A 27,030-nucleotide genomic window follows, 5' to 3' on the forward strand; every position below is an offset into this window, starting at 1 on the left:
ACATTCACAGTAGTCACATGAACTGTTTTAAATATGTCTTTAGTAGCTTTCTGGGCATTGAAAGTGTTAATTATCTTGCTGGCAATACAGGCCTCACTGAGCCATTAGATTTTATCAAAAATATCTTCATTTGTGTTCTGAAGATGAACGAAGGTCTTACAGGTGTGGAACGACATGAGGGTGAGTGATTAATGACAGAATTTTCATTTTTGGGTGAACTAGTGAACTAGTTCCCCCCCCCCCCCATTCTTTATTTGAATGAGTCCTGGATAAATCCTGATTCATCATAGACCTCAAACCTGTTTTTAGTAGGTGGCACAAGCAGTTATTTTTGTGAGCTTTTCTATAAAGGTCCCAAAGGAACTCATTATGGTCTCGCACCATCCCTCTGGACACCAGTGTCTTGATGTGACATCACTTCCAGTAATTAATGCAGATCTGTCTCAGTTTGGTCTGTAATGAAATGGCAATAAAACAGAATTTAACAAATAAAGGTGCGAGAGTATCACACCTTCCATTGCAGACAAAACATGAAGTACATAGACACACAACACACACATGCAGGTACACACCTATAGGTTTGGTTGGCCAGGCCTACCTGACTGGCTGGGCAGGTCTGTGCCCACGCCCGTACCTGCGAGCTGTCGGTGAACACCTCCCCACAATGTGTGTGTATTGACTGAGCTCACAGTCAGTCAGCTGAAATCACCAGCACTGCTCAGTGCATCTGCCACAACACTGCAGATAAACTCATTAATCAGGTAGGTCATCTGTTCCTTTTCATAAAGCTTCACAAACTATTTGTTTCTAATGTATTCTGGGACTATTTAGGGTTGGCAAATCTTTATTGACTGCTCTGAAGTATCGCAAGCTTGAGATGATGTTTTTATTATTATTTTTTACATTTATTTTTTTCATTCTTTGTATATCTTCTGGGCTGGTTTCATCTGTACTGTCATGTGTGGCACAGTGAAAGTGTTTTTGCTTTCATATCGTTGATTTGGCTCTCACGCTGTCACTGTCACAACCAATATTCAAACATGTTTCCTCTTGCACAAGCTGTGTTGACTCATGAAGGGCATTCTGTGTCACTATGGTGCAGTGAGGATTGTTTGAGAGTCTTTTGCTTTATGGACACACTGGGATGTTCATTTGGAAGCCAACCAAACATTTATGGACACTAAGGGTGGTTGATTTTGAATACAGTTTTACAGAAATTTCTGTTAATAATAATGTAAATAATAATCATGCATAGTAATAATATCCCTGGTGTCATCAAACTAGTTAATGTAAAGGATATAACATAAGGGATATAAAGAAATGTTATGTAAATATGATCAGGTGTTTAGAGGCTGTGGTTGTCAGAGAAAGAGAGAGTGAATGAGAGAGAGAGTTTGTGTGTTTTGTCTAGATGGACAGGCTCTTCTACGTGGTTTAGAAACTCAGGAATTTAGCATAATGGTTTAGTGTTACTGATCCCTACAGATGTATATCCTGGGTTCAAAATGACTCAATAAACAGAGATATTTATGATTTGCGGACTATGTAGTAAGGAATGAATCATTTAAGTAATCTGACTTGTGTAACTGAAACTGTTTGAGAATGCCATCAAACGGCTCCTCAACTTCCCCATTTTCTGTGTTGAATTGAATGAATCTGTCAGATTATTCAGGTTGTGGGAATTTCATAAAGAATGGTTGTGTAACATTTTTTTTTGTTTGACACTCCCATAATGATAATTTCTTTTTGTTTTGGTGGTTGTTTAACTTGCCAACAATTCATCTTTTATTTAATAAATAGTGTGCCTGCAATTCATAACCTGAGAAGTGTAATTCACTGAATACTTGATGATCATTATTTACAAAATATGCAGTAATAATTCCAGCAATAAGAACAGTTCAATAATAATAATAAATATTAATATATTTATTAATATATACACTACCATTCAAAACTCTGGGGTCAGTTATGACCATTTAAGATCGTTTAAAATGTACTTTATTCCTATGATGTCAAAGCTGAATTTTCAGCATCATTACTCCAGTCTTCAGTGTCACATGAACATTTTCTTTATTTTATATATATATATATATATATATATATATATAATCAGTGCGCCTTTGTTGCATTGTCAATGCATTCTTTTTTGACAAAGAAAATTACAACATGGAAATTAAAAATGAAAGACAATAAATGATAATAACATTTTTTCTGTCTTTCTAATGTCCAGGTGTCTTTTGAGGAAGTTTTTTCACTAAATTACCACTAACAATGTCCAAAGGTAGGTTTCAGTGATCAGTGTTTCGATTCATTGTCTTGTCTTATTGAATCTCACACGAGTCAAAGTGTCAGTTCATAAGCTACAGCTATTAATTTATGGCATTCCACTCTTACAACGAAAACAATGATGCTCTGCGTCACAGCATCAAATCCTGTCATGCCACATGTCACACATTGCTTAAACTTAACTTTCAGCCATACTTCTTTTTTAAATTGCTCAAACAATTGTGTGTGTATTACCACTGAAGCAATCAACTTTTGACTCGTTATAGTGTTGTGATCTCGAAAGATATTCATATGTTTCTGTATGATAAGCTCTGGACTGTCTTAATTGCAGAGGGGGACAGACAGTCAGTTTTACGGACCACAAAGGTCCGCACCGCTTTGAAAGGAGATGGCAGCTGGATACAGAGACGACAGCAAGAAAATCCTGAGGGAGAGGAGGAGAAACCATGGTGAAAAAGCTTGAAGTTACAATAACAAAGCTTGAAGTTAAAAGTACAATGTTTCTAACACGTTCTCCCTTGTAGGATCGCTGAGGTGCGAGCAAACCGCTCAAATGGTGTAGATGAAGGAATAAGTACTGATTCTTCACCCACGGTCAATGTGCCCCAGCCCAAATCCGACACAGAGCAGTATGCATTGTTACTTTCTATTAGGGTCTTCATTTACTCATGTATTCAGTCAGCAGGCCAAAGTGACCTACAAATGTGGAAAATGTATTTTGTACAGTAGAATCATTTTCAGAGGATTTTGCAAGAAGGACATTGCAGTAGTTCAGTGTAGAGACAACAAGAGTTGTGCTTAATAAACATGTCTTTGGCGATGTGGTCTGTAAAGTTTAGCTGGTGGTCAAACACTACTACCGACTTCCTGGCAGACCTAGATGGTGTTTATGAGTACGAAAATTGATGTGTTTAGAATGATAGGTCACATCGATGTTGTGTATTTCAAGAAGTGGAAGGAGCCAATAACCGAACCCTGAGGTACACCAGCAGTTAGTTGACACCAAGATACCATGAAGAATCTATCTATACTCAAACCAGAAGAGTGCAGTTCTCCAAACAATAAGGTGGACAGGAGGATCTGGTGAATTACTGTGTCGAAGGCTATAGAATGCCACAGCAGAATGAGGGTAAATAATTGAGAGGACATTCTTGCCAGCCGCAGGCCTTTGTTGACTGATAGTAAGGTTTCTATTGAATGTCTGCTTTTGAAGCCTGGCTGATAATTGTCTTGCTGGTTGTTCTATGAGCAGAAAGAAGACGGAAATTGAAAAAGTGTTTTTGCAATGGATCTAAAATGTCCTATTAGTGTAAGGTTATGTGCTTTTATGTGCCTGATACTAGGAGATATGGCTTGTAGAAAATGCTAGGGTAGGGTCAATAAATCTGTAATATATAGATGTTCTGTAAACCCTAAAGTTTGTCTGTTTACATGTTAAAAATGTCAGTATTTCAATTTCAATTTCACAGATCAAAAACTTCTGCATCTGGATACATAATAAGGTAATGAGAATATTCAGTCAATCAAGTGATTTTGGTTAATACTGCCTGTGTATCGCTTTCCCTCATGTGTGATAATTTACTTTTGCAGAGGGGTATTCAGAAAAACCGATTCCAAGCCAACATCCACTCCATCCACTCCATCCACCAATGGATATGCGTAAGCAAAAAAACATTCAGTTTTTATTCAGTGTCAGTAACCCTACTAGTTCTATTGATTTTAGCACATCATAAAATATGTTGCATTAAATGAATATAGATGTATTTTATTTGTAAATAAATTGCATTACTAATGTAAAATTGTGTCTAGTAAATAAATTGTAATAGTATGCTATTTGTTTCTCCTCCCTTAGCGGAATAAATAGCTTCACCAAAAAGCCTTCTGATAGTTACAAGAAAATGTAAGTGAGCCAAAAACACTCAAGCATGTGGGTCACGCACATAAAGCATTTGAGCTCATTTTAGAACATCTTAATTAAATTTATTTCCATAAATATTTTTTTCCCAGAGCCCCGCACACAATTCGGCCGAGCAATGAAAAGACAGTGCTCTCTGAACCAACTCTGAGTTCAGAGGAAATGGAAAAGAGGTGAGAGACCACACACAACAGACTGAATAATCCAAGGTGACTTCTTGTTCCTCTTCATAAAATAATCTTTCCTTTGTATGTGTATGTGTGTAGGAAAGAGGCCGCCAGCAGTGTGCTGAAAAGTTCGGCAGCAAATCGCCGTTCATACGTAATGTCTGCTGCAAAGAAATATGAGTAAGCCTTGTTAAAAATATACATTTTGAAATCTCTGAAATACAACTGTGTTTTGGAAATGTACCATGGTAATACCATGATTTTTGGACATGTAACATGGTAGTGCCATGCACTTTATGTACCTGTAAGGTACTAATATGCACCCTTTAGGGCTAAATAAATTAAGTGTATCTTTCCAGTAACAGCTGTTATAATGTGAGAGTGTATCACCACTTTTTTTTTTTGTCTGGTGAAAATGTTAGGATGAATGCATATCCCATCCCTCACTGCACAATGTTCAAATCTAATATTTCCAGATCTTCAGAGAAACCAGACAAATCTGATGAGACGAGCACATCCTTTGTGGCCAAAAGGTACCTGGGAAATTTCTGGGTTAAACAGGACAAAATTAAATAGGGTTGTAAGAGGTGAAGTGGCACAGCTGATGATATGGCAGAAGTTAAGCGTAATCATGTATCATTATGTTTCCGTTAGTAAAAATCAGCGATAAGTTCAAGTGTCACACTTTATAACCCCTATAATGCCCAATATATCACTATTGCCCCCATCCTCATTCCTTGTGCATATCTATGTGGTTTGTAGGGTAGTTATCGGTGATGATGATGCCATTACAGCATCTGTTCAGTCTGTGCCTCAGCAAAGGTAAACTACACAACATCTGTCAGTTATACAACTTCAACTCTTATTTATTGTTTACACTGTCTCAATTGCAATTTTACTGTATTTACAGTGTTAAATCAAGCTTTGAAGAACTCCCTGCACCAGTGGTGAAGGAGGTCAAGCCAGCAGCACCTGAAACTAAATCTGAACCTAAGCCTACACTTAGTACAGAACCTAAAACTACACCTGCTCCTAAACCAGTACTTGAAACAAAAACAGTATCTGAACCTAAGCCAGTGATTGAAACTAAACCTACAACACAAACTAAAATAACAACTGAAGCTAAACCAGCGCTGGAAAACAAAACACAGCCTAAAACAGCATCTGAACCTACGACACAAAATAAAGCCGTCACTGAACCTAAACCCACATTAGAACCTAAACCAGCAGCTGAAACTAAACCTACCATACAACTTACAACAGCATCTGCAACTAAACCAGCAGCTGAAACTAAACCTACAACACAAACTACAACAGTAACTGAACCTAAACCAGTGGCTGAAACTAAACCTACAGCACAAACTAAGACAGTAACTGAACCTAAACCAGTGGCTGAAACTAAACCTACAGCACAAACTAAGACAGTAACTGAATCTAAACCCACACCTGAACCTAAACCAGTGGCTGAAACTAAACCTACAACTCAAACTACAACAGTAACTGAACCTAAACCCACATCAGAACCAAAATCAGTCGCTGAAACTAAACCTACCACACAACTTACAACAGCATCTGCAACCAAACCAGCAGCTGAAACTAAACCTACAACACAAACTACAACAGTAATTGAACCTAAACCCACACCTGAACCTAAACTAGTGGCTGAAACTAAACCTACAGCACAAACTACAACAGTAATTGAACCTAAACCCACACCTGAACCTAAACTAGTGGCTGAAACTAAACCTACAGCACAAACTAAGACAGTAACTGAATCTAAACCCACATCAGAGCCAAAATCAGTCACTGAAACTAAACCTACCACACAACTTACAACAGCATCTGCAACTAAACCAGCAGCTGAAACTAAACCTACAACACAAACTACAACAGTAATTGAACCTAAACCCACACCTGAACCTAAACTAGTGGCTGAAACTAAACCTACAACTCAAACTACAACAGTAACTGAACCTAAACCCACCTCTGAACCTAAACCAGTGGCTGAAACTAAACCTACAGCACAAACTAAGACAGTAACTGAACCTAAACCTACATCTGAACCTAAACTAGTGGCTGATACGAAACCTACAACACAAACTACAACAGCAACTGATCCTAAACCCAAATCAGAACCTAAACCAGTTGAAACTAAACCTCCAACTGAAACTAAAACAGGACCTGAACCAAAACCAGCAGCTGAAACTAAACCTACGACACAAACTAAAACAGCAACTGATCCTAAACCCACAGAACCTAAACCAGTGACGGAAACTAAACCAGCATCTGTATCCAAGCCTGAGCCGGTTCCAGAAAAAAGGTTTGCTCTATAAATATATTTAACTGTTTATCTAATGTTAAATATTTAGCCTATGTACACTGTGTCTATAGATAAAAAAATCTTCATTGTTTTTTTTAATCCCTTTGCAGTGCTAAAAGCCTGATTGGCCTGTCTGACACCCTGATATCCTTCAACACAGAGCCTGCCAGGTACAAGATGATCTGATTAATACATAATAGCCCGTCATATACAGATTATGTTCATTAATCTCAGTGCCATTCATGTGTAAAGGGGTTTCATACACCATACAGTATTAATGAGTTCAGAGCAGTGAGTACGCTGATGTTGTTGCTGTTTATCTGACCTCGGTGTCACGTTAATTTATTGCAGTTATTGCGATGTGATGGTACAATGCAGTCAGATTCACACAGCCATAGGCATGAACTAAACTCACTCTTTGGGATATGAATATGGATACACTGTCCATAAGCAACATCAGTTATAAAGTAATTGTAGATATATTTATTTAGTCAAGTACCATTCATGCACACAAATGAATGAACATATTCAATGAAAATAGGCTAGTGCTTTAGTTTGTACAGCTATACTACGAACAATCAGTTTGTTGTTATACTTTATATGGTTTTCCGTTTCTTTTGTTTAAGGAAAAGTTTACTCAATCAAAAATGAATGTTCAGTCATTATTTACTCACCCTGGTGTTGTTTTAAAGCCGTATGGCCTTCTTTCTTTTCCGAAACACAAAAGGAGAGTTTATTTATTTGTTAAATGCCCTGCTTGTGCGTGTTCATAAATGGTGACCCTCTTTTCAAGCTTTAAAGGGTTAGTTCACCCAAAAATGAAAATTCTGTCATTTATTACTCACCCTCATGCCGTTCCACACCCGTTAATCTTCGGAACGCAAATTAAGATATTTTTGTTGAAATCCAAAGGCTCAGTGAGGCCTGCATAGGGAGCAATGACATTTCCTCTCTCAAGATCCATAAAGGTACTAAAAACATATTTAAATCAGTTCATGTGAGCACAGTGGTTCAATATTAATATTATAAAGCGTATTGTTGGTGCGCCAAAAAACCCAAAATAACGACTTATATAGTGATGGCCGATTTCAAAACACTGCTTATCGAATCATGATACGGAGCATTGTTTTTTTTGGCGCACCAAAAATATTCTCGTCACTTTATAATATTAATATTGAACCACTGTACTCACATGAACTGATTTAAATATGTTTTTAGTACATTTATGGATCTTGAGAGAGGAAATGTCATTGCTGGCTATGCAGGCCTCACTGAGCCATCGGATTTCAACAAAAATATCTTAATTTGCGTTCCGAAGATTAACGAAGGTCTCACGAGTGTGGAACGGAATGAGGGTGAGTAATAAATGACAGAATTTTCATTTTTGGGTGAACTAACCCTTTAATAAAGGGTGTAAAGGGTATCATAAAACAATTCCATGCCACTCGTGCTTACTATTCCAAGTGTTTGGCGAAACACTTATATCCAAAAATACAGTATAATTTATTATTTGGCAAAATGTATCAATCCTGAACTTGGCTGTTGCTCTCCTGTTTGCGACTGCGTGTTCATGAGAGTGCAGTGAAGTTCACGTCGCTTCATTTGAAGCATTTTTTTAGTAGTAGATGCAGAATTGGAGAAAAATGGAGAATTGTGTGGCAAACTCTGTCATGGCCAGGGTTGCCAGGTCTGCATAACAAAACTATCCCCATTTCCAATCAAAAATAGCCCAAAAGTAGCCCAATGACCATATCCCAAATATCAAAATATGCCACTCCCATTCTAGAAATACATATTTTACAGTCATTGTTATGCAAATTGAAAACCACTATATTGTAGTGATAATAAACACAGCTCAAAGGCTCTCTACCAGTATACTTCACAAAACTTAACATCTAGCACCGTTTTATCATTAGTAGAAAATAAAATATTTCAATACAAGCATTTCAGTCAAATATAATATATGCGATATGTCAAACCGGTAACACTTTCCAATCTTTGTTAATGCTAATTTTTAATGTTAGTTTTCTTCAGAGATGTGTTTAACTGATGTATTTAAAAAAGTATCGCCTGAATGTATTTTAGAATTTCTATCTTGTGTTAACCTGAAATATCTTATATAGTGTTTTTGTTAATTGTATGAATCTGTTTTCACCATGAAAATAGCCATGTTGCTGACATGGCGTAAATAAATAAATAAATAATGTTAATTTCAACATTTACTGATACATTATTAAAATCAAGAGTTGTATTTGTTAACATTAGTTAATGCACTGTGAACAAACATGAACAAACTATGAACAGCTCTATTTTTATTAACTAACGTTAACAAAGATTAACAAATTCAGTAACAAATGCTCTCAAATGTTCAACGAATGTGCTCATGGTTAATTCATGTTAGTCAATACATGAACTAATGTTAACAAAATGAACCATACTGTAAAGTGTTACAGTTACAGTGTAAAGTGTAGCACAATTCCCTGGGAAAACCGCATTGGTTTAAAATTTCTCTTTAAGATTTTTTTATAATTGCATTGACAAGATCAATATTTCGGCTCCGTTTAAGACAAATCACAGATGAGAAATGTCATGGGTTAATATTTTGTTTTGTTTTAAACAGAACAGCGAATTTACTGTAACAAAGTTGAACTCGTAATTCACTACTATAAATATTTATCAGACATATAATAATTATGTAGCAATAAGTCTGCTGACTGACATGTGCTGTTCTGTAATAGACCACAAGAGGACACAAGAGCTCTATCAGAGACTTTACTGCCCAAAAGAAATTTCTAAATTAACATTCTGACTCTAATTACTAGATCATTACTGTATTTCTTGTTCCTGCAGTTCTGGCCAGGTGAATCCAGGAATAGATCTTCTCAGTCAGGATCTGCTCATAGACAGGTGAGAGTGGCATTTGTGCATTTATGATGATTATTTACATTATACTTTAGATCCCCCGAAGAGTGTAATATGCAAAACGGAGGTTATGGTCATTTTGCAAAATGGATGCCTCATATACATACAGTATGTGTACAAAATGACTTGAACCATAAATGCTGATGCTAAATTTTACTATAGACTTTGTCTAATATGCTAATCTAAACACATCAACAAAAAATACAGTAACAAGCATGGACATTTTGATGGAAATAACATAACATTTTGTATTTATTATCTCTCTATATATTTTTACATTTTAAATGAAAACTTATTATAAATGGACTTTTGTTGTTTTCCCCAAGTCAACTATAATTTTTTCTTTTAACTATACCATAAATAAAATTAAAAACAAAAATGAAGTGGCACTTTTTATCACTTTCTGTAGTGATTTTTAGTAGGAGGCTAAATGTCAGTCCTAATTTAGTAAAAATAATGATAATTTGATAAATATTTGTTAATACCAGCTTCTTCTTTTTTTTTTTTTTTTTTTTTTTTTTAATAAACACACTTCAGTTCACAACTTAGAGCATAAGATTTGTAATGTCAAATTAAACTGTAAAACAATCCTGTTCTCTTACTAAATGCATTATTATACGCAAACATACAGTGTATTAAAATATATTCATTTTGCTTGAGATGGCATAATGCAGTTTATCAACACAAACACATTATGGATAAAATCTTTCAAACTAGAAAAGGAACTAGTTTTATAGAATGAGTTGTTGAATGATCTGGATGTTTCTCCTCTAGTCCTCTGCCTCAGACAAAGCAAACACAAAAAAGTCTGGACCTGCTTGCAGATGATCTTATTCCCTTCAACACTAGTACCACCAGGTGATTATTATCTGCATTCTTATCTTATTTTTTCATTAATTTTGAAGAATGTATGTGCAGATATAAACAAGGTAACACTTTATTTTAGTGTCATTGTTACACGTTACATGTAGTTACTGTAGTAATTACTATAAATTATGCATAATTAGATATTAACCCTAAACCAAACCCTCATCCTCACCCTATTATTACACAGTACTTAAATGTGTAATTGCACTGTAACACAGACACCTTTAAAATAAAGTGTAACCAAAAATAATTAATAGTGCTGTGCAAAAACAATATAAAACAAACAATATAGAAGAAAATTCTTTCTTTTTGACAATTTTAAAATTATTAAGATCTTATTTTCTTATATTAAGAAATTTTAACATATATTCACAAGTATATCCTTTATGTGCTGTAAAATCTGAATCTACTTCTAGCTTTTTTCACTTATTATTGGTTCTAGTGTGTCAAGCAAGCATGTTTTGAGCTTCTGTTTACAATATTTGATGTGCTCTATCCCTTTAAGTAATATTTTTTCAAGTACAAATATTCCATGTAATCTCTAAAAAGTACACTATGTAACTTTTGGCCATTTAACGGTTAAAAAAACAAAACTGCATACATTATGCAGACGAAAATTGTTTTGGTTGTGCTTCGGCTCTGCGTGACTGTGTAGATGAATATGGTTCTTGCTTATAACTAAACAAAGAGAGTGATTATCCTACTGCTCATAAAACATTCACTACTATAGGCTTAAGAGATATAACAAGAGATATAAATGCTGAAGATGTTACTGTAGCTTTACCCATTCATAGACACGGTACTTCCTTGAAATTCCAGCACAGCGCTACAACAAACATTATGGAATGAGCCTTTACAATAGATAATGTTTTACAGTCAACTCTGTTAGAGAGCTAAATATGACAATTTATCTGTTCATTAAAATATCTTACTCACCTGTTGAGTAATAAAGTCCTCTCTGCGTCGCTTTTACAACATTTCAAATCCCTCAGTTCTCACCATCTCCATAAAGCCAAGCCAATGTTGATTCTGACGAGGTTTATAATTTATGATGAGACACGAGTGATATGTAGATTAAAAAGTATAAACACTTGTAATAGGCTTACCATAGTGAATCAGGGTATGACAAAAACACGTTTTGGAAGAAAAAATTATTATGAATTGACTTAAATTTAGTTAATTTGAACAACAAAAAAGAAGTTACATAATGTACCTTTAAAATAAAAAGGGCATAAGAACTGCATGTATAATAAGTAGGCAGTGGTTCTTAGGTTAATTGCTTTTTGTTAGGCCACCTCTGTTGAATAATTAAAAACTATAAAAACCAAACTATGATATACCTTAAGGCACAGATTTGTGACACCGTCCAACATTTAAAGGGTTAGATCACCCAAAAATGAAATTTCTGTCATTAATTACTCACCCTCATGTCGTTCCAAACCCGCAAGACCTTCGTTCATCTTCGTAACACAAATTAAGATATTTTTGATGAAATTCAAGAGGTTTTTTATCTCCCATAGAAAGCAATGAAATTACCACGTTCAAGGTTCAGAGAAGTAGTAAAGACATCGTTAAAATAGTCAATGTGACTACAGTGGTTCAACCTTAAAGGAACACTCCACTTTCCTCATTTTCCAACTCCCCTAGAGTTAAACAGTTGAGTTTTACCGTTTTCCGGGTCTGGCGGTACCACTTTTAGCATAGCTTAGCATAGTTCATTGAATCTGATTAGACCATTAGCATCTCGCTCAAAAATGACCAAAGAGTTTCGATATTTTTCCTATTTAAAACTTGACTCTTCTGTAGTTACATTGTGTACTAAGACCGACGGAAAATGAAAAGTTGCGATTTTCTAGAAAAATATCGAAACTCTTTGGTCATTTTTGAGCGAGATGCTAACGGTCTAATCCGATTCAATGAACTATGCTAAGCTATGCTAAAAGTGGTACCGCCAGACCCGGAGATCGGCTGAATGGATTCGAAAACGGTAAAACTCAACTGTTTAACTCTAGGGGAGTTGGAAAATGAGCCTATTTTCAAAAAAAGTGGAGTGTTCCTTTAATGTTTTGAAGCGACGAGAATACTTTTTGTGAATTTTTTCAACAATTTCTTCTGTACCCTGTCAGTCTCCTATGCAGTTGACGCTGTGCAGTGCTTCCGTGTTTATGTCCGAACGCCGGCTCCGTATTGGCTGACGCTGTTCATGTGAGCACCACGATGCATGTGTGCGATGCTGACACAGGAGCCGGACAATACTGAGCCAGCGTTCTGACGTAGAACACAGAAGCTCTGCAATGTGTCTTCAAAGTAAACTGCGTAGGAGAATGAAAGGGTAGAGAGGACATTGTTGAATAAGTCATTATTTTTGTTTTGTTTTTGGGCACAAAAAGTATTCTCATCGCTTCATAACATTAAGGTTGAACTAGTTTAGTCTTGTTGACTATTTTAACAATGTCTTTACTACTTTTCTGGCCCTTGAATGTGGTAATTTCGTTGCTTTCAATGGGAGCTAAAAAAAACCCTCTCGGATTTCATCAAAAATATCTTAATTTGTGTTCTGAAGATGAACGAAGGTCTTGCGGGTTTGAAACGACATGATGGTGAGTAATTAATGATGTAAAAAATAATGTACAAAATGTGGTGCTTTAGTAATACACGGTAATGTGTTATTTACATAAGAACAGTGTAGTGACTGCACTTGACACCATATAAGCAGAAGGAAAAGTTTGAGATGTCATGAAAGCCACCCAAATATACATGAATTCTCATAATCTATTTGCTAAGAGACGGAAAATGTGTAAAGCATTGTGTTGATCATACACATTACAGCCTGCAGGAAAATACAGCCTTTTTAACACATCACACATTCACTTTGCATGTGACAGCGCATGTTTCTGAGCTTAGTGTGAAATTTGTGTGAAATTGTTTATTTTTCAGCTCAGCTGATATACTTGATCCAATACGGGCAGAGGGTGAGCCCACAAAGAGGTAATGATTCTAAACATTCTCAGTGTTTAACAGTCATCTATGTACACATGGCAGCTAATGCCTCTTTCTCTGCCTGCTTGTCTCTTTCATAGTCCTCAATGGTACCGTCCTCCTGTACTGGACTCAAGGTGATTCCGCAGATCAGTTAATCAGGCTCTGTTAGCTAACTTTATGATGATAATGTTTACCATGCTACGGTTTGTTATAATAGTGTATATTTTGATGTTCAGTTCCACAGATACAATCAATAGTTTTCAGAATCCTATAGACTTGGTTGCTGAGTGAGTATATAAATCAATTCACATGTACTGGTTTTAATTTAATTTAATTTATAATATGAAAATTGTTTGCAAAATGTTCAGAATGTCATTTTACACAATTAAACAGTAATATTAATCAGGATATTTTGTATTTTATTGATAGTATGCCACCAGATGTTTTGGCTTCCTTGGCTGAAGATGTCATTCCATTTGACACTAATAGGTAATTCATTTAGAAAAGATCTGTTTGTTACTAAAGCACATCTCTGTTAGCACAACTAATTTCTTGAGAACACTTGGACCTGTCTGTGTTGATTCATATTGTTTACATGGAGATCTTCACTATGAAAAGTCAATAACACAATGGGTTAAAGTCCCGGAGGTGGAAGTAGCAAGGTAGTTTGAGTCAAACCCAACCCTAAAACTCCACCTGAGCTGCAGATAAACTCTCACACACACAGTATCAAACGCCATTTCACACATGTGCTCACACTCTCTGGAAATAAAACTAGGCTTCATATCACTGGATCACTTTTAAAAGCAACATCTGCTTTCTTCACAGGAGTGAGTGGAGCACAAACATGGACGGGTAAGTGCTGCTGTTCTTTGAGTGAAGTCTTTCATAACTCAAAAAACATAGTTTTATTACTTTTTTTTTACTTACTATTTAAGTGCCCAAAACAATAATGCAAGCAAATCCCACTATTTATATGGGTAATTAAAGGAAACATACATTTTAAAAACTAAAAATGTTGTCACATCATTCTTTGATGAGATTACTGCCATAATTATATCAACACTATTTATTAACAAATTATTTAAACATGTTTTTTTTTTTCTGATTCAAGATTCTGATTATGTTTTTCAATAAAAATAAAAAAGGTTATTGAGGGGGAAAGTTTTAACAAAATTTTTTTTTTTTTTTTAAATAATTCTGACATTCTTGGAAGTTTTCCCCTGACAAAAAGATATTTAAAAAGAAGTTTATATATTTTTATGCACACATAAGAGCATATGTTTTTACAAATATTACACAATTATTTACTTGAATATTATTATTATTAATTTATTACACAATTTGTTTCCAACCTCATATATAATGTCTCATTTTTGTATTACCATACTTTTTGGGGCTCTTTGAAGTCTTGATCTACCTTACAGAGGACATTATTTCCAAAAAAATAATGAAAAATAAATAAAAGAGGAATTATAATGTCAGACATTTTTAAAATTAACAAGCATTACCCATTTGATCTGGTCAAACTATCATGTAATACTCATATATTGGTCACAAGGGCTAAACTAGCTTTTCCTGTTTAGCATTAAGAAACAAAGCACTGGAGCAAAAAATATAGGACAAGTTTACTAGGACAACAGCTAAATAAGTATAGCCCTGCTTTACGTCTTGGGTTACTCATTGTTTCTTCAAAGATCTTACTGAAATGGTGCCTTGACACAGAGACGGATACTTTAAAAATTCTGCCTTTCACTCCTGTTTTCACCATTTACTTATGCTTCTGTAGATCACGTTTGCAGTCAAACTAAACAATTATGCATAATTACATATGATTAACATAAAAAAAAAAAAAAAAAACAACAACAGAAGAAGCTTCTACTGCCCGTCGTGTGACAGTGCACATGTGTCATGCTGTCTGAGATGAAATTATTCACATACTGACTATTTTGTCTTGTAGTAACAAAACCAGCACCAAAACAGTGGAGAGTTCTATCCCGGAGAAGTTACCAGAATCTGAATCCAAGAAGTATGTTATTCCAATGAACTTTTGTTTAACTTGATTATTATAACCTAAAAGTGACATCCTGCTGAATGCCTGATCTCCATTGTTCTGTTTTCTAGGGGGTTTGTCTTTGTTAAGGAATATTTGAACAATTCCCCTCTTGATGGCAGGTAAGCTGGAAGCATTATTTTCTTACAATAATTCTTCACCATCGTAGTGATTTTGCCAGATTTTGCTCAGCGGTTCTCAATTGGTTTGCTTCAGGACCTAGATTTAAGACTCAACACAGTACCAAAATTGCTTGCATACGACACAAAAGCAACAGAAATATTCCTAAAATGACCATGAACTGCATTGCATCGCCCTCAATGGGCTTCTGTATACTGATGCACAAAATAAATCTTGACAGGGTGATCAGGACCCTGAGTACAGACCTGTTTTTATTATAACTGTTACATCATGCCATAAAATAACAGTGCAGAGCTGCTTATGCAGTAGATCATAGAATAGTAATCTGTGAATCAAAACAATGTTGTCTACTACTGTTTTGTCTTCCCTCATATAGCAGCTCTGACTATCCCTCATATAGTACCACTGACTATGTGTCTTCAACAACCTCCAGCTACAACTACAGCAGCCCCAGCTACTACCCCAGGTAAAATGTTTATATATCACAGAACATACAGTATGCCACATGTACAGCAGAAACAGGGGGCTTCATTTTTAAAAATCGCGAGTACACACGCTAAAATCCACGCCAATCTTTGACGAGGAAAAGGGCTTAGCAGCACGTCAGGGTCTGAGCAGATGTACGCATATTTCCTTGTGGCAGAGAGTCGGAGTACTGCAGGTATTTGGAAATCTAAGCAATTCTTGCCACTTGCTGTTCTCAAGTAAAGCATTTGAACGCTGACCAGTGCTCAAGGCGGAGATCTGCAACCATTTAGCTGCACGCAATTTCATGATTATTTGCGATTTATAAATTTCAATTCACTTCTGGCGTACGCACTTTTTCTTGTGTGTGTGTACATTTGTTCTCTGAATCACATGTACACACATTTGAGAAATGAACGCAAGATCAAATGTAGGATGGTTTCTACACAACATTTTATAAATGAGCCCCAGGGACACCTAAAAATGTCGGATTTATTCTGTACTTATGAATGTACACACATGCACATTCATGCCTTTTGTGGCAATTGCATTATACTGACTGTATATCACTTAGGGCTGGGTAAATTTCACTTCACAATCTTGCGTTTAGACTCGATTTCGATTCAATTTGATTCAATTTTGATTGGGGTATATATCAGGTACAGTACATGGCAAATATTCTCAAAAAAACAACAACAAACAAAAAAAAAAAAAACTAATGCTGTAAACTATACAGGGAACCCAAATTGGTACATTACTATAATATTAAAGGTTAATTGATTTGTATAGGCACTTAAAGGATTAGTTCACTTTCAAATTAAAATTTCCTGATAATTTACTCACCCCCATATCATCCAAGATGTCTGTCTTTCTTTCTTCAGTCGAAAAGAAATTAAGGTTTTTGGTGAAAACATTCCAGGATTTTTCTCCTTATAGTGGACTTCAATAGACTCCAAACGGTTGAAGGTCAAAATTACAGTTTCAGTGCAGCTTCAAAGAGCTCTACGCGATCCCAGATGATGAATAAGGGTCTTATCTAGTGAAACAATTGGTCATTTTCTAAAAATGTTTTTTAAATTACATACGTTTTAACCATAAACGCTCGTCTAGCTGTCTTCTTCTTCTCTATTAGAATTCCGGCAGTGTAAACACTGCTAAGTGTATTACTGCCCTCTACAGGTCAAAGTTTGAACTAAATTCTCATATACAATATGCTTGTGCAAGTATATAACAATTAGTTCAAACTTTGACCTGTGGAGGGCAGTAATACACTTAGCAGCATCTACTCTGACGGAATTCTAATAGAGAAGAAGAAGAAGAGAGCTAGTTCAAGATGAGAGTTTATGGTTATAATTTTATATAATTTATAAAACGTATTTTATATTTATTATAAAATGTATATAATTTTAAATTTTTTTTAGAAAATGTCCGATCGTTTCGCTAGATAAGACCCTTATTCCTCATCTGGGTTCGCGTAGATCTATTTGAAGCTGCACTGAAACTGCAATTTTGACCTTCAACCGTTTGGAGACCATTGAAGTCCACTATAAGGAGAATAATCCTGGAATGTTTTCATCAAAAACCTTAATTTTTTTTTCGACTGAAGAAAGAAAGACATGAACATCTTGGATGACATGGGGTGAGTAAATTATCAGGGAATTTTAATTTGAAAGTGGACTAATCCTTTAAATTACACATTTAGGAAACAAGCAACAAGAAAGTTTTTATAATGATAACAATTTAACAAAATAATTATGTTTCTACTTATTTTCTGAAATATAAACATTTAAATGTTGGCTGTCATAAAACATTACATATTTAGTCAAACATACATTGAATATTGAAGAACAGGTTAAGTAAAAATAGAACGAATATGCAATGTAGTGCATATATCTATCAAAATGCTGCTCTCTAGAGTTATTTTTCTTGTTAACCATTGAGTTTATGGACATTAAATGGCTTTTCTGAGGTAAATGTAACATTAAGTGACATTGTTTAGCTTTCCGCAGTTGAAACACTGATTGAGCGATTACATGAGACTTGGAAGCTGAGTTGTACTCATACTGTATCTTTCAACATACCTTCTAATGTTCAGTCGTGTTTATTTCATGCTGTAACTAGTAGTAAAGAGGAAGAAATGATCAGCTCATGTGTGCTTCGTGCTGCCGCTTTGGTTGAACAGACACTACAGCGATCCGCCAAACCACGCTAAAAGAGTGCCAAAACAATATTGTTTGACATAAAAAATTACAGAATTTTTCATATAAAAAATAAAGCGATTTATTGGATGGGAGACACTACAAAGTTTTGTTCATTTATCAACTGAAAACAGCACAGACTGAAAGATCGATTCTTGGGATTTAAGAATTGATTACATTTGAGAACTCAGCCCTAGTATCACTTACTGCACAAGCAGTGTGGAGGGAATAAACAGGAAGTTGTTTAGTTGTTATTTAGTCATATGAGCCCTAACTAATGACCTCATTTTGTCTTTAGAAGAGATGTTACTCCCTGTACTTTCTGTGGAGAAATGGTGGGAAATGATGCCAAAATCACCATTGAGCACCTAAACATATACTGTCACCCACACTGCTTTAAGGTACGCAACAATATCCGTTTACACAAAGGACTCTTTTTTCCCAGACACCTCTCTAATTTGTATGTTACAATATGCTGGATGCATTTTAGCTTGTTTGGGATACACTACTCTACTGTACTTAATGATATATGACAACATGGTGTAATGAAAATGTATATTGAATTTCTTTTCCCCCCACCTTAGTGTGGTATTTGCAGTAAACCAATGGGAGATTTGCTCTACAACATGTTTCTCCACCGTGGGACAGTCCACTGTGAGAGCTGCTATTCCAATGTGCTATAAGAAGATCTGCTTACGCCGCCTGAAATACTCGTAACAATTTTTTCTGATGCAAAACAAGTTCCTATTCATTACTGATACAAAAGATGTAAGCATATTCTATAACACTGTAGAATACCTTCTGAATGTTTATTAAAAGGTTTTCTAGTGCTAGAATAGTAGGAACGCTTGTTACAGGATTTATTTTTTTTTATTCTGTTCCTTTAAATGTTTAGTCATCAAGACAACAAGAATGTATGTGTATTTAATCAGAAACCAATTTAAAGAAATATTACCGTTTCAGTAACTGTTATGAATATGTAGCCTGCATCTCTATTCACAATTACTGTAAAGCAACATTCATGAATAAAGTTGTATTCTCCTTTTATTGATTTGTTACAAGACTGTGCAATAGAAAATATAAATATATATAAATATTGCATAAAAAACACTGAGGTACGCAAACACAATATAAACAACAGGTCTTAGCCTTAGCTTTTCTTTTAATTTTTGGCTGATATATGACCTGCACTTGTTTTTGAATAATTCATGAGATTCTTCTATTCAACTCGTGTAGGAGAATCTCTTGAATCATTCAAGAACAAGTGCAGGTCATATATCATCCTAAAATGAAAAGTTATATTTTGCTTCTAGAAAATAACCCTATTTAGGACTTCTGACAATAAAAAGCCTCCCCCCAATCCACCCCAAATTTCCAATACGGTAATGTGAAAAAATGCTATATTGTACAACCTGACCTGTTTTGTGAGATTCGCTTAAAAACAATCATGCAAATAAATGTTCATCTGCAATGATATACTTCCATGAGATCTGTGACAAGCTGCAAGCAAGCCTGAGTGATTATGAGATGCTCAACATCAGCTGAAGCCCTCAGAGTAACATATAGATGAAGAACATTCACTATGAATGCATATTCATAATACATAATATTGAAGGGAAATATCAACATGTAATGAGATTGTGATTGTTTCCATTTAGTTAGAAATAATACAAATGATTCCTGTGTGCACAAACTTCAAGAACGGCTCATCCGCCGTAGGTGGATTGCCAAAATACAATTGTTGCCAAAAATATTTGGAGTCTTGAGCTGTCGGAGGAAGTTTTGATCTGAGATGTCACCTCAGGTGGATGGTGAGTCCTGAGCTCCTCTCATTGGCCTCTGGCTCTCCTCACAGCGATGCTCTGTATATGCTGCCACAGTAACGACGGCTCTGACACGTTGTGTCTGATGAGCGACTCCAAACCCTCTGCCTGATCCAGACTCTGCCAGTAGTCCTGCGGCCACATCTGGAGCCAGCTGAGAACAAACACATGACAGTTTTACTAAACTGCGAATGAACATTTAACTTGGAATGTGATTTTTTTTTTTTTTTAGGGGGTGTTCACACTTCAGTTCTCTTAGTTCTTTTGGTCCGGACCAAAAAAATAAATAACACATTTAGTTATGGTTTTCTTAGCATTTACTGTCATTTTTAACAGAACCTAAAGATACAAAAAAAAAAAAAAAAAAAAGGCTTTTATGATGTATATTTTTTGACTGAACTTACCAAACATCCAAAACAATGCCGCTCACTGTATGCGTGTTCATATTATGGTATTTTTACCGGCGGAGAACTCGTGAAAAGCTTATAAAATGTGTAAAGGAGTCAAAACAGGCAGGAATTCCTCCGTTAAACACAAAGATCTGCTGCAAGGAGACATGTTTCTGACACCTGTACCAAATTGTAATAGACAACATAGCGCCTATGACAAGAACCAGGTATGCTTGAGCATTCTGTCCTTTTTAGGGTTGCACTATGTGACATCACGTCCTGTTTTTGGTTCATTTAGATGTGTCTGGTCCGTGTATTTCAGTCATATTTCAGTTGAACTGCACCAGGGTTTTGATGGCAGCGTTCACACTTATTCAAGTGTAAATGTACAACCCTTGACAGCATTTTATGATTCAGCCTCTAATATCGCCCCTAAAGAACAACTGCAGTGCTTTACAATTATAGGACAAGAAAGAAGAGCTGAATAAACTTATCATTGCATCTAAACCAACAACATGTTTATTAGATCCCATTTCCACTGATTTATTGAAAGAGTTGTTACCTGGAGCAGAAGAGCCTCTTCTCAATACTCATCTCTATCTCAAGGTCATGTTCCAAAAACGTTCAAGCTGGCAGTTATTAAGCCTCTCATTAAGAAACCACAGCTAGATCCAAATTACAGACTCATTTCAAATCTTCCATTTATGTCTAAAATATTAGAAAAAGTTGTTTACAGAAAAAGCATTTTTCTGCTATGAAACGATATGTATTGTGAAAAACGCTATACAAATAAATGTGATTTGAATTGAATTCAAATGAACCACACTAACATAACTGCACCAGAGTTCATTTTAATAGAACCAAACCTGCCAAGTGTGAACACACCCTTTGAGTGAAATGCACAGATTTATCAAATGGTGATGAATGAAAGCTGTGTTTACCTGTCATTTGGGTCAATGCTTTCCACAGGCCCGTATCCAGGACTGGGCAGTGGGCAGCCCATGTGTGAACTGTTGGCCATCTTTGGTTGCGGAGGCAGGTTTAGTTTTGGGTTCTTCCTGTGCGCTTTCACTGCTGCCAGACGCTCGTTCTCTCGGTCGCACACAAAGCACTCAAACCCGTTCAAGTAGTTTGGTTTACTCATGTCATTGACTCCCCACTCTCTGTTCTCAAGCCCCTCCAGCAGACGCAGGTTAGTGATCCGACTGGGCGTTTTGTACTCCAGATAACGTGAGTACTCCGCGTCATCTTGATCCAGAGCCTTTATGAACTCTGCCAGCTCTCGTGGAGAGGGAAAATCGTCAACGAGGATAGCGGAATGATTGTTTGGCAGCCAGTCGGCCACTGATGACGAGCCCCTGTAAATGGGCACACAACCCTGGTGCATGGGCCGCCACAGCTTCTCAGTCATGTAGTCCGGGCACAGGCCGTTCTCCAGGGCCAGGTGGAACTTATAACGACCGACGAAGTTCATGAAGCGCCTGTCCTCACCAGTGGCTGTGCTGGTGTCCTCCAGATGTTCAGGCAGGGGTCTGTTGTTAAGGCACTTCCCATACGAGTCAATCTAAGGAGATGACACAAGTTATGAGTTTTAAAGCCAAAGACACAGCCTTTCAAAGTATGATTCATTTGATAGTGTGCGCTAACAAAGGCGCTCAACACATGCACAATAGAAAGTTTCATTCTTGTGAAGTCTTAATTTCTTTCCAGAAGTTATGAACAATACAGTAAAGAAATAAGCCCTGTGACGCAGTGGTTTACAGTGATTATAGAACAGGGGCGTTGTTAGGCATGACGCATAGCTATTCTAAACCACTTCTTCACTAGACTTCAGGGCTGCAGGTTCACAACAAAACCCGCCCAACTGCCCTGCTGAAAAGTCTCCCAGCCTGGTCATAGCTGGTTTTAGAGGCATTTTGGTTAGCCAGGAGACTGAGAGGCTGGGATACCAGCTTAAACCAGCTGAACACCAGCTAACCCAGGCTGGGAGACCAGCTTGACCAGCTAACCCAGGCTGGGAGACTAGCTGGATTTTTCAGCAGGGTGCTACTCAAAACTAGCCCAAAACTAGCCCAATCGGACAGGAAAAACAACCCACAGCAGCACTGTTAAATAAGCCCAATTTCGTGGGAAAACCGCAGACTTGGCAATACTGCTAGGCTTATTGATTTCATTAAATGGTTACTAATATAGCTGGCAAGGTTTCATAAAATAAACACAGCAACAAAAATGTAGTAACTGCCAAGTAACAAAAAGACGGGACAACGGGACAGTAACAATAATACTATGTAATGAGGTCACAGGTGTGTGTACTGTATAGAGTATTTCACAACGGCTTCAAATGTGGCTCAGCCAATCATAATAGAGGACCAGAACAGCTGTGGCTTGTCTGTAAGGGTAGGTGAGGCAGTGCTCCACAAAAGTATTCACCCAAAACATAAACCTCTATATAAACTGAATCAATAATAAATTGTAAATGTGTTCAGCATTCTGCAACAAACTTTCAAAAAAAAAAAAAGAAAAAAAAAAAAAGTTGTATTTGTGAGCAGGATATATTCTCTTTTAGCGTATGGCTTCAGCAGGCATGTATTATGATACTATGTGGGGCAGAGAGTGCCTGAGTCCTCCACAGCTCTACAGCGCCGCACAATTTTACAATGTAAGGTTGTATCCGAAATCACATACTTCTCTACTATAGGTGAACAACAGTATGACAAAAGCAGTATGTCCGAATTCATAGTATTCATAAGAGATTAGGCAAAAAGTCCATAGGATGACCTATTTCTTCCGGTGAGATTCCGGTGAGTGTGCATACAATGGACACTTTACTATCCCATGAGGCCACGGGAGAGGATTTGTGAATGGCAGTGAAGCGACACAACTGACACTGATAATGACACACGATAATGACAACATGCACTTTTTAGCCGTCATGAAGTAATTAGGCCTACTTATTCAACTCGAGAGTATGCGATTTCACTACTAGTTACTGCAAAAAGTAATATTATTACTTTAACTAGTTACTACTAACTAGTTACTGCCCAACACTGCTCTTGAACTTAGGGAAGCTCAGACCTATGACATTTTTAAAGCTTAAATTAAGGCATTTTTTTTAAACTAGCAAATGTTTGTTGATGTTATCTTTTATTACTTGAGCTATGAATTGCTCATTTTGTGTACAGCGCTTTGAGAAGCTGCTTTTAAAGGCTCTTTATAAAATAAATTTTATTATTATTAATACTTGAATGCTGCTGTTAAATACTCTGGCAAGGAGATAAACATGGCGGACTGTGTACAGCTCACTCAGGAGAGGAGCTAAGCTCGGGCGGGGCCTGTTCCAATGTGACGTCACATTGGAGTACATTCCTGAAAGGCTCATGTTCAAAAACAATGTAAAAGTAAATTTTGCATAGGTCCCCTTTAATGCGCTGATAATTGATGGGGTTCTGGGCGGCTGCTAGTGTGTCACTAAGCTGTTTTAAGTGGTCGCTAAGGTACTTGCCCATTTAAATTTTTTTTTTCTAATGTATGAAAAATAAAAACTGATGTTTTGAATTTGTATTTACCTCTATATACTTCATCAGCTCTTGAACATATCGGTCCCGGTCTGAAGGCACATCACAGTGGGACTGCATGTAGAGCACAGGGGCCAGACCGGCCCGTCGCCAGCGGTTCTTCTCCTGCAAAGGGACTGCCGTCGGTGTCAGAAGATAATCCAGCGAGGGCAACCACTGCAGCGTTAAGGGATAGTCTGACTCCCTCCTGAAGGTGGCTGTGTAGTTAAACAGCCTGATCCCAACACTGTGAGACAGAAGGTAGTTATTCATCGGAGACTCTTCGTGGAAAAGTGCCCAGGTTTGATGGGGCATACGAGGCAGTGGAGCCTCATAGGCACGGAAGTCTGTGCCGTAGAAAATAATGGATGCCGTGCGACGATACAGTTGAACTTTACGGTTGCTTGTGACTAGGCAGGACGAGCGGGCACAGTCCACACGCTCTGTATCTCCTGGGAAGTGTGGGAAGAGATTGGAGCTCCACCACAGAAGGATGGGAAGGTCTTTATTGGGCCGAGGGTCAGTGTTTCCGGGGCCGCGGTAGGTGCTCACAGTGGCAAACTCCATGTCAGTGAGGGCACTCTGGGGCTGGAAAACACCACCGTCCCCTGTGTCCACTGGCCCCTGTCCCCAGCAGCACAGCGGGAGCACCAAAATAAACCACAGGCAGAGCGCCATAGTCTACCTGAGAAAAAAAAAAGGACACTGGATTGAAGCTTTCTCTCACCCTTAAACTGTTGCAATGTAGTTGAAGTAAATTCAAGCATTTACATTGGACTGTGTCAGCATGAAACGAAAGTTGTAATAATCTTTTCTTTCCTATTGAGACATATATCAGAGTGAAACAGCTTCTGGAACAAGAAAAAAAAAATTAGGGCGGAGCTTGATTTTGTCTGTGGGGAATTGATTGGATGGTTGTGGTTTGCTATTGGTAGATCATGTGAGTGACAGGTTGCTCCGCCCTCGCGCCAGTAAACACGTCATCATAGGAGAAATGTTGAATTAAAAAAAAAAAAAAAAAGATGTAATATTCCATAAAAAAAGAAAGAAATGTTAATTCTGATTTCATGGTGACTTTAATGAGGATTAATTTATATTTAATTCAGACAGTGAAGACTATGCAGTGTTATCTTACATTGGATTACTTATTCCATATTTACGGAGCACCTGCACATGACATGCAGGGAAAAAATATGTATACCGTGGCCATGAATTACCAATTAATTCCCATGAATTGCAACTATGTCACCACGATTTACTAATTAATTCCCTGATTTTACAAAAATTGTGTGCACAACATAATGATTCATTCCCTCGTTTTACTAAATCGTGTGAAGGAATTAGTAAATCGTGGCCATGATTTACTAAAACAAGAGAACAAATTGTTAAAGGGATAGTTCACCCTAAAATGAAAATTAGCAATCATTTACTCATCCTCTTGTTGTTCTAATGCCGTATGCCCTTCTTTCTTTTATGGACAACAAAAGGAGAATTTTTAAAAATGTCCCACTTGTGCTCCTCCATATAATGGCAGTGAATAGCGACCAGCATCAAGATAAAAAAAAAAGACACAAAATTATCACAGAATGATCCCATGCGACGTGTTGTATATTCCAAGTGTTCTGTGGGTTTACGATAGGGTTTGGTGAAAAACAAACCGAAATTTAATGTATTATTTAATGAAAATTGTGAGGAAGTTGTGAGGAAAAAAAAATTCTCCTTTAGGTCCAAAAAAGAAAGAAGGGCATACAGCAATAGAACAACACCAGGGTGATTAAATTATGACTTAATTTTTATTTTAGGGTGAACTATCCCTTTAATTCGTGTCAATGTGCAGGGCTCCATACATTTCTGTAGTATTTCTTACTTGAATAATACTGTTAGAGCTACCTGAAGAACTTGTTTATTTATCACTGTTTATTTCATTTGCATCTTTGTTCTGTCCTATTGCTTGTAATTTGTTTATTTGAACTTGATAGTTAGCCTAGTAGTTGTTGCTGTTGTATAGAAATTGGAATCAAGAATTGTTAAATTTTACTGGTATCTAATATTTTGGTGTCTGTTGTAACAACATTATTTATTAGAATACAAGATTACATGTGTCAAAAACAACGAAAACAATTTTTTTTATTTACCTTATTTATTTTTCTGTAGCAGGGCCATTGAAAAATTGTTTAGGGCAAGTAAAAATATGAATCACTGACCCAAACGGGTGAGTAAAAAATCCTTAGCGTTGAGCCCCGTTAACTAATTAGATTAGAACATTTAGTTAACGTTACATGTGCAGTAATAAACAAAGTGAAAACAGAAAAGGCTCTATTTCAAAACAGTCAGCTGTCTACAGCATTTTGGCCATTGTGCTCTCAAAACCTACTAAGGTGCCTAATTTAGTCATCATTTTTGAGTATCATAGTATCAAAATTCAGTAAGCAGCCTACATAAAAATAATTTTGGGCATCATATGCAACTATTATTTCCAAAAATGCTTTCTAGGTTACAAGCACAGCCAAAAAAAATCTACAAACACATTTCTCACAAAGACGCTCGTTTTCCATACAACATGATCTAACCTCGTGCTTTCTTACTTTAGTTCAGGACAGATGCATGTTGTGCTGTTGCATTCCCACTGTTTTTCCTCCTTAAGCACAGGATGGACACAGGATGCTGTTGTGGCATGAATGTTCTTCCTGCTTTGAGGAATGACAGTGGGAAAAGCTGAGCATTACTGTCACCTAGAGTTCTGGATGAGAATTAGAAACAGAAGAACTGCAGTTATTATGCATAAAACTATGTATTTGTATGTAATATAATCTCATATTAATTCAACTTGTGCAATCAAACAACATTAAAAAAATATATACATTAAAATTAATTGGCTGAACACGCTTTTTAATTAAATTTACAGGAGAGGAATTACAGAGCCATCAAAAAAAAAAAAAAAAAAAAAA

The 27,030-nt window shown here is 36.5% G+C and overlaps 2 protein-coding genes across 4 annotated transcripts; one reads left to right on the top strand and one right to left on the bottom strand.

Annotated features, from left to right (window-relative positions):
* The first annotated feature begins 252 nt into the window (after window positions 1-252).
* On the top strand, window positions 253-19,363 carry znf185 (zinc finger protein 185 with LIM domain). Its single transcript, XM_051860565.1, has 25 exons — window positions 253-761; window positions 2,231-2,281; window positions 2,618-2,735; window positions 2,811-2,915; window positions 3,756-3,788; window positions 3,877-3,945; window positions 4,139-4,186; window positions 4,294-4,374; window positions 4,468-4,548; window positions 4,845-4,901; window positions 5,131-5,190; window positions 5,279-6,688; window positions 6,799-6,858; window positions 9,539-9,595; window positions 10,385-10,468; window positions 13,415-13,465; window positions 13,558-13,593; window positions 13,696-13,746; window positions 13,889-13,948; window positions 14,288-14,314; window positions 15,420-15,488; window positions 15,584-15,634; window positions 16,030-16,119; window positions 18,615-18,717; window positions 18,901-19,363. Exons 2-25 carry the CDS (start codon window positions 2,272-2,274, stop codon window positions 18,997-18,999), a joined length of 2,910 nt encoding a protein of 969 aa, XP_051716525.1. The 5' UTR covers window positions 253-761; window positions 2,231-2,271; the 3' UTR covers window positions 19,000-19,363.
* On the bottom strand, window positions 19,343-26,819 carry fut11 (fucosyltransferase 11 (alpha (1,3) fucosyltransferase)). 3 transcript variants are annotated; one of them, XM_051860572.1, is made up of 5 exons: window positions 26,668-26,745; window positions 24,854-24,933; window positions 24,095-24,767; window positions 21,470-22,092; window positions 19,343-20,293 (listed from the first exon to the last, which is right to left on the bottom strand). In XM_051860572.1, the coding sequence occupies exons 3-5, from the start codon at window positions 24,758-24,760 to the stop codon at window positions 20,146-20,148; spliced, it is 1,437 nt and encodes a 478-aa protein (XP_051716532.1). In that variant the 5' UTR covers window positions 24,761-24,767; window positions 24,854-24,933; window positions 26,668-26,745; the 3' UTR covers window positions 19,343-20,145. The 3 variants fall into 3 exon arrangements, with proteins under 3 accessions (XP_051716532.1, XP_051716530.1, XP_051716531.1); XM_051860570.1 differs by lacking the exon at window positions 24,854-24,933 and having other exon boundaries at window positions 26,668-26,819; XM_051860571.1 differs by lacking the exon at window positions 24,854-24,933 and having other exon boundaries at window positions 26,653-26,769.
* Between the last annotated feature and the right edge of the window lie 211 nt (window positions 26,820-27,030).

This window comes from Ctenopharyngodon idella, chromosome 14 (genome assembly GCF_019924925.1).
Source record: "Ctenopharyngodon idella isolate HZGC_01 chromosome 14, HZGC01, whole genome shotgun sequence".
Taxonomy (NCBI): domain Eukaryota; kingdom Metazoa; phylum Chordata; class Actinopteri; order Cypriniformes; family Xenocyprididae; genus Ctenopharyngodon; species Ctenopharyngodon idella.

Bases quoted from the DNA above. Each gene is read 5' to 3' on its own strand.
- znf185 (XM_051860565.1), top strand. The intron at 10,469-13,414 runs GTGATTATTATC...TTTATTTTTCAG, and splicing joins TTCAACACTAGTACCACCAG to CTCAGCTGATATACTTGATC. The intron at 18,718-18,900 runs GTACGCAACAAT...CCCCCACCTTAG, and splicing joins GTCACCCACACTGCTTTAAG to TGTGGTATTTGCAGTAAACC.
- fut11 (XM_051860570.1), bottom strand. From the start codon at position 24,760: ATGGCGCTCTGCCTGTGGTTTATTTTGGTGCTCCCGCTGTGCTGCTGG. The intron at 22,093-24,094 runs GTAAATACAAAT...TCATCTCCTTAG, and splicing joins AGCTGATGAAGTATATAGAG to ATTGACTCGTATGGGAAGTG. The intron at 20,294-21,469 runs GTAAACACAGCT...GTTTGTTCTCAG, and splicing joins AGCATTGACCCAAATGACAG to CTGGCTCCAGATGTGGCCGC.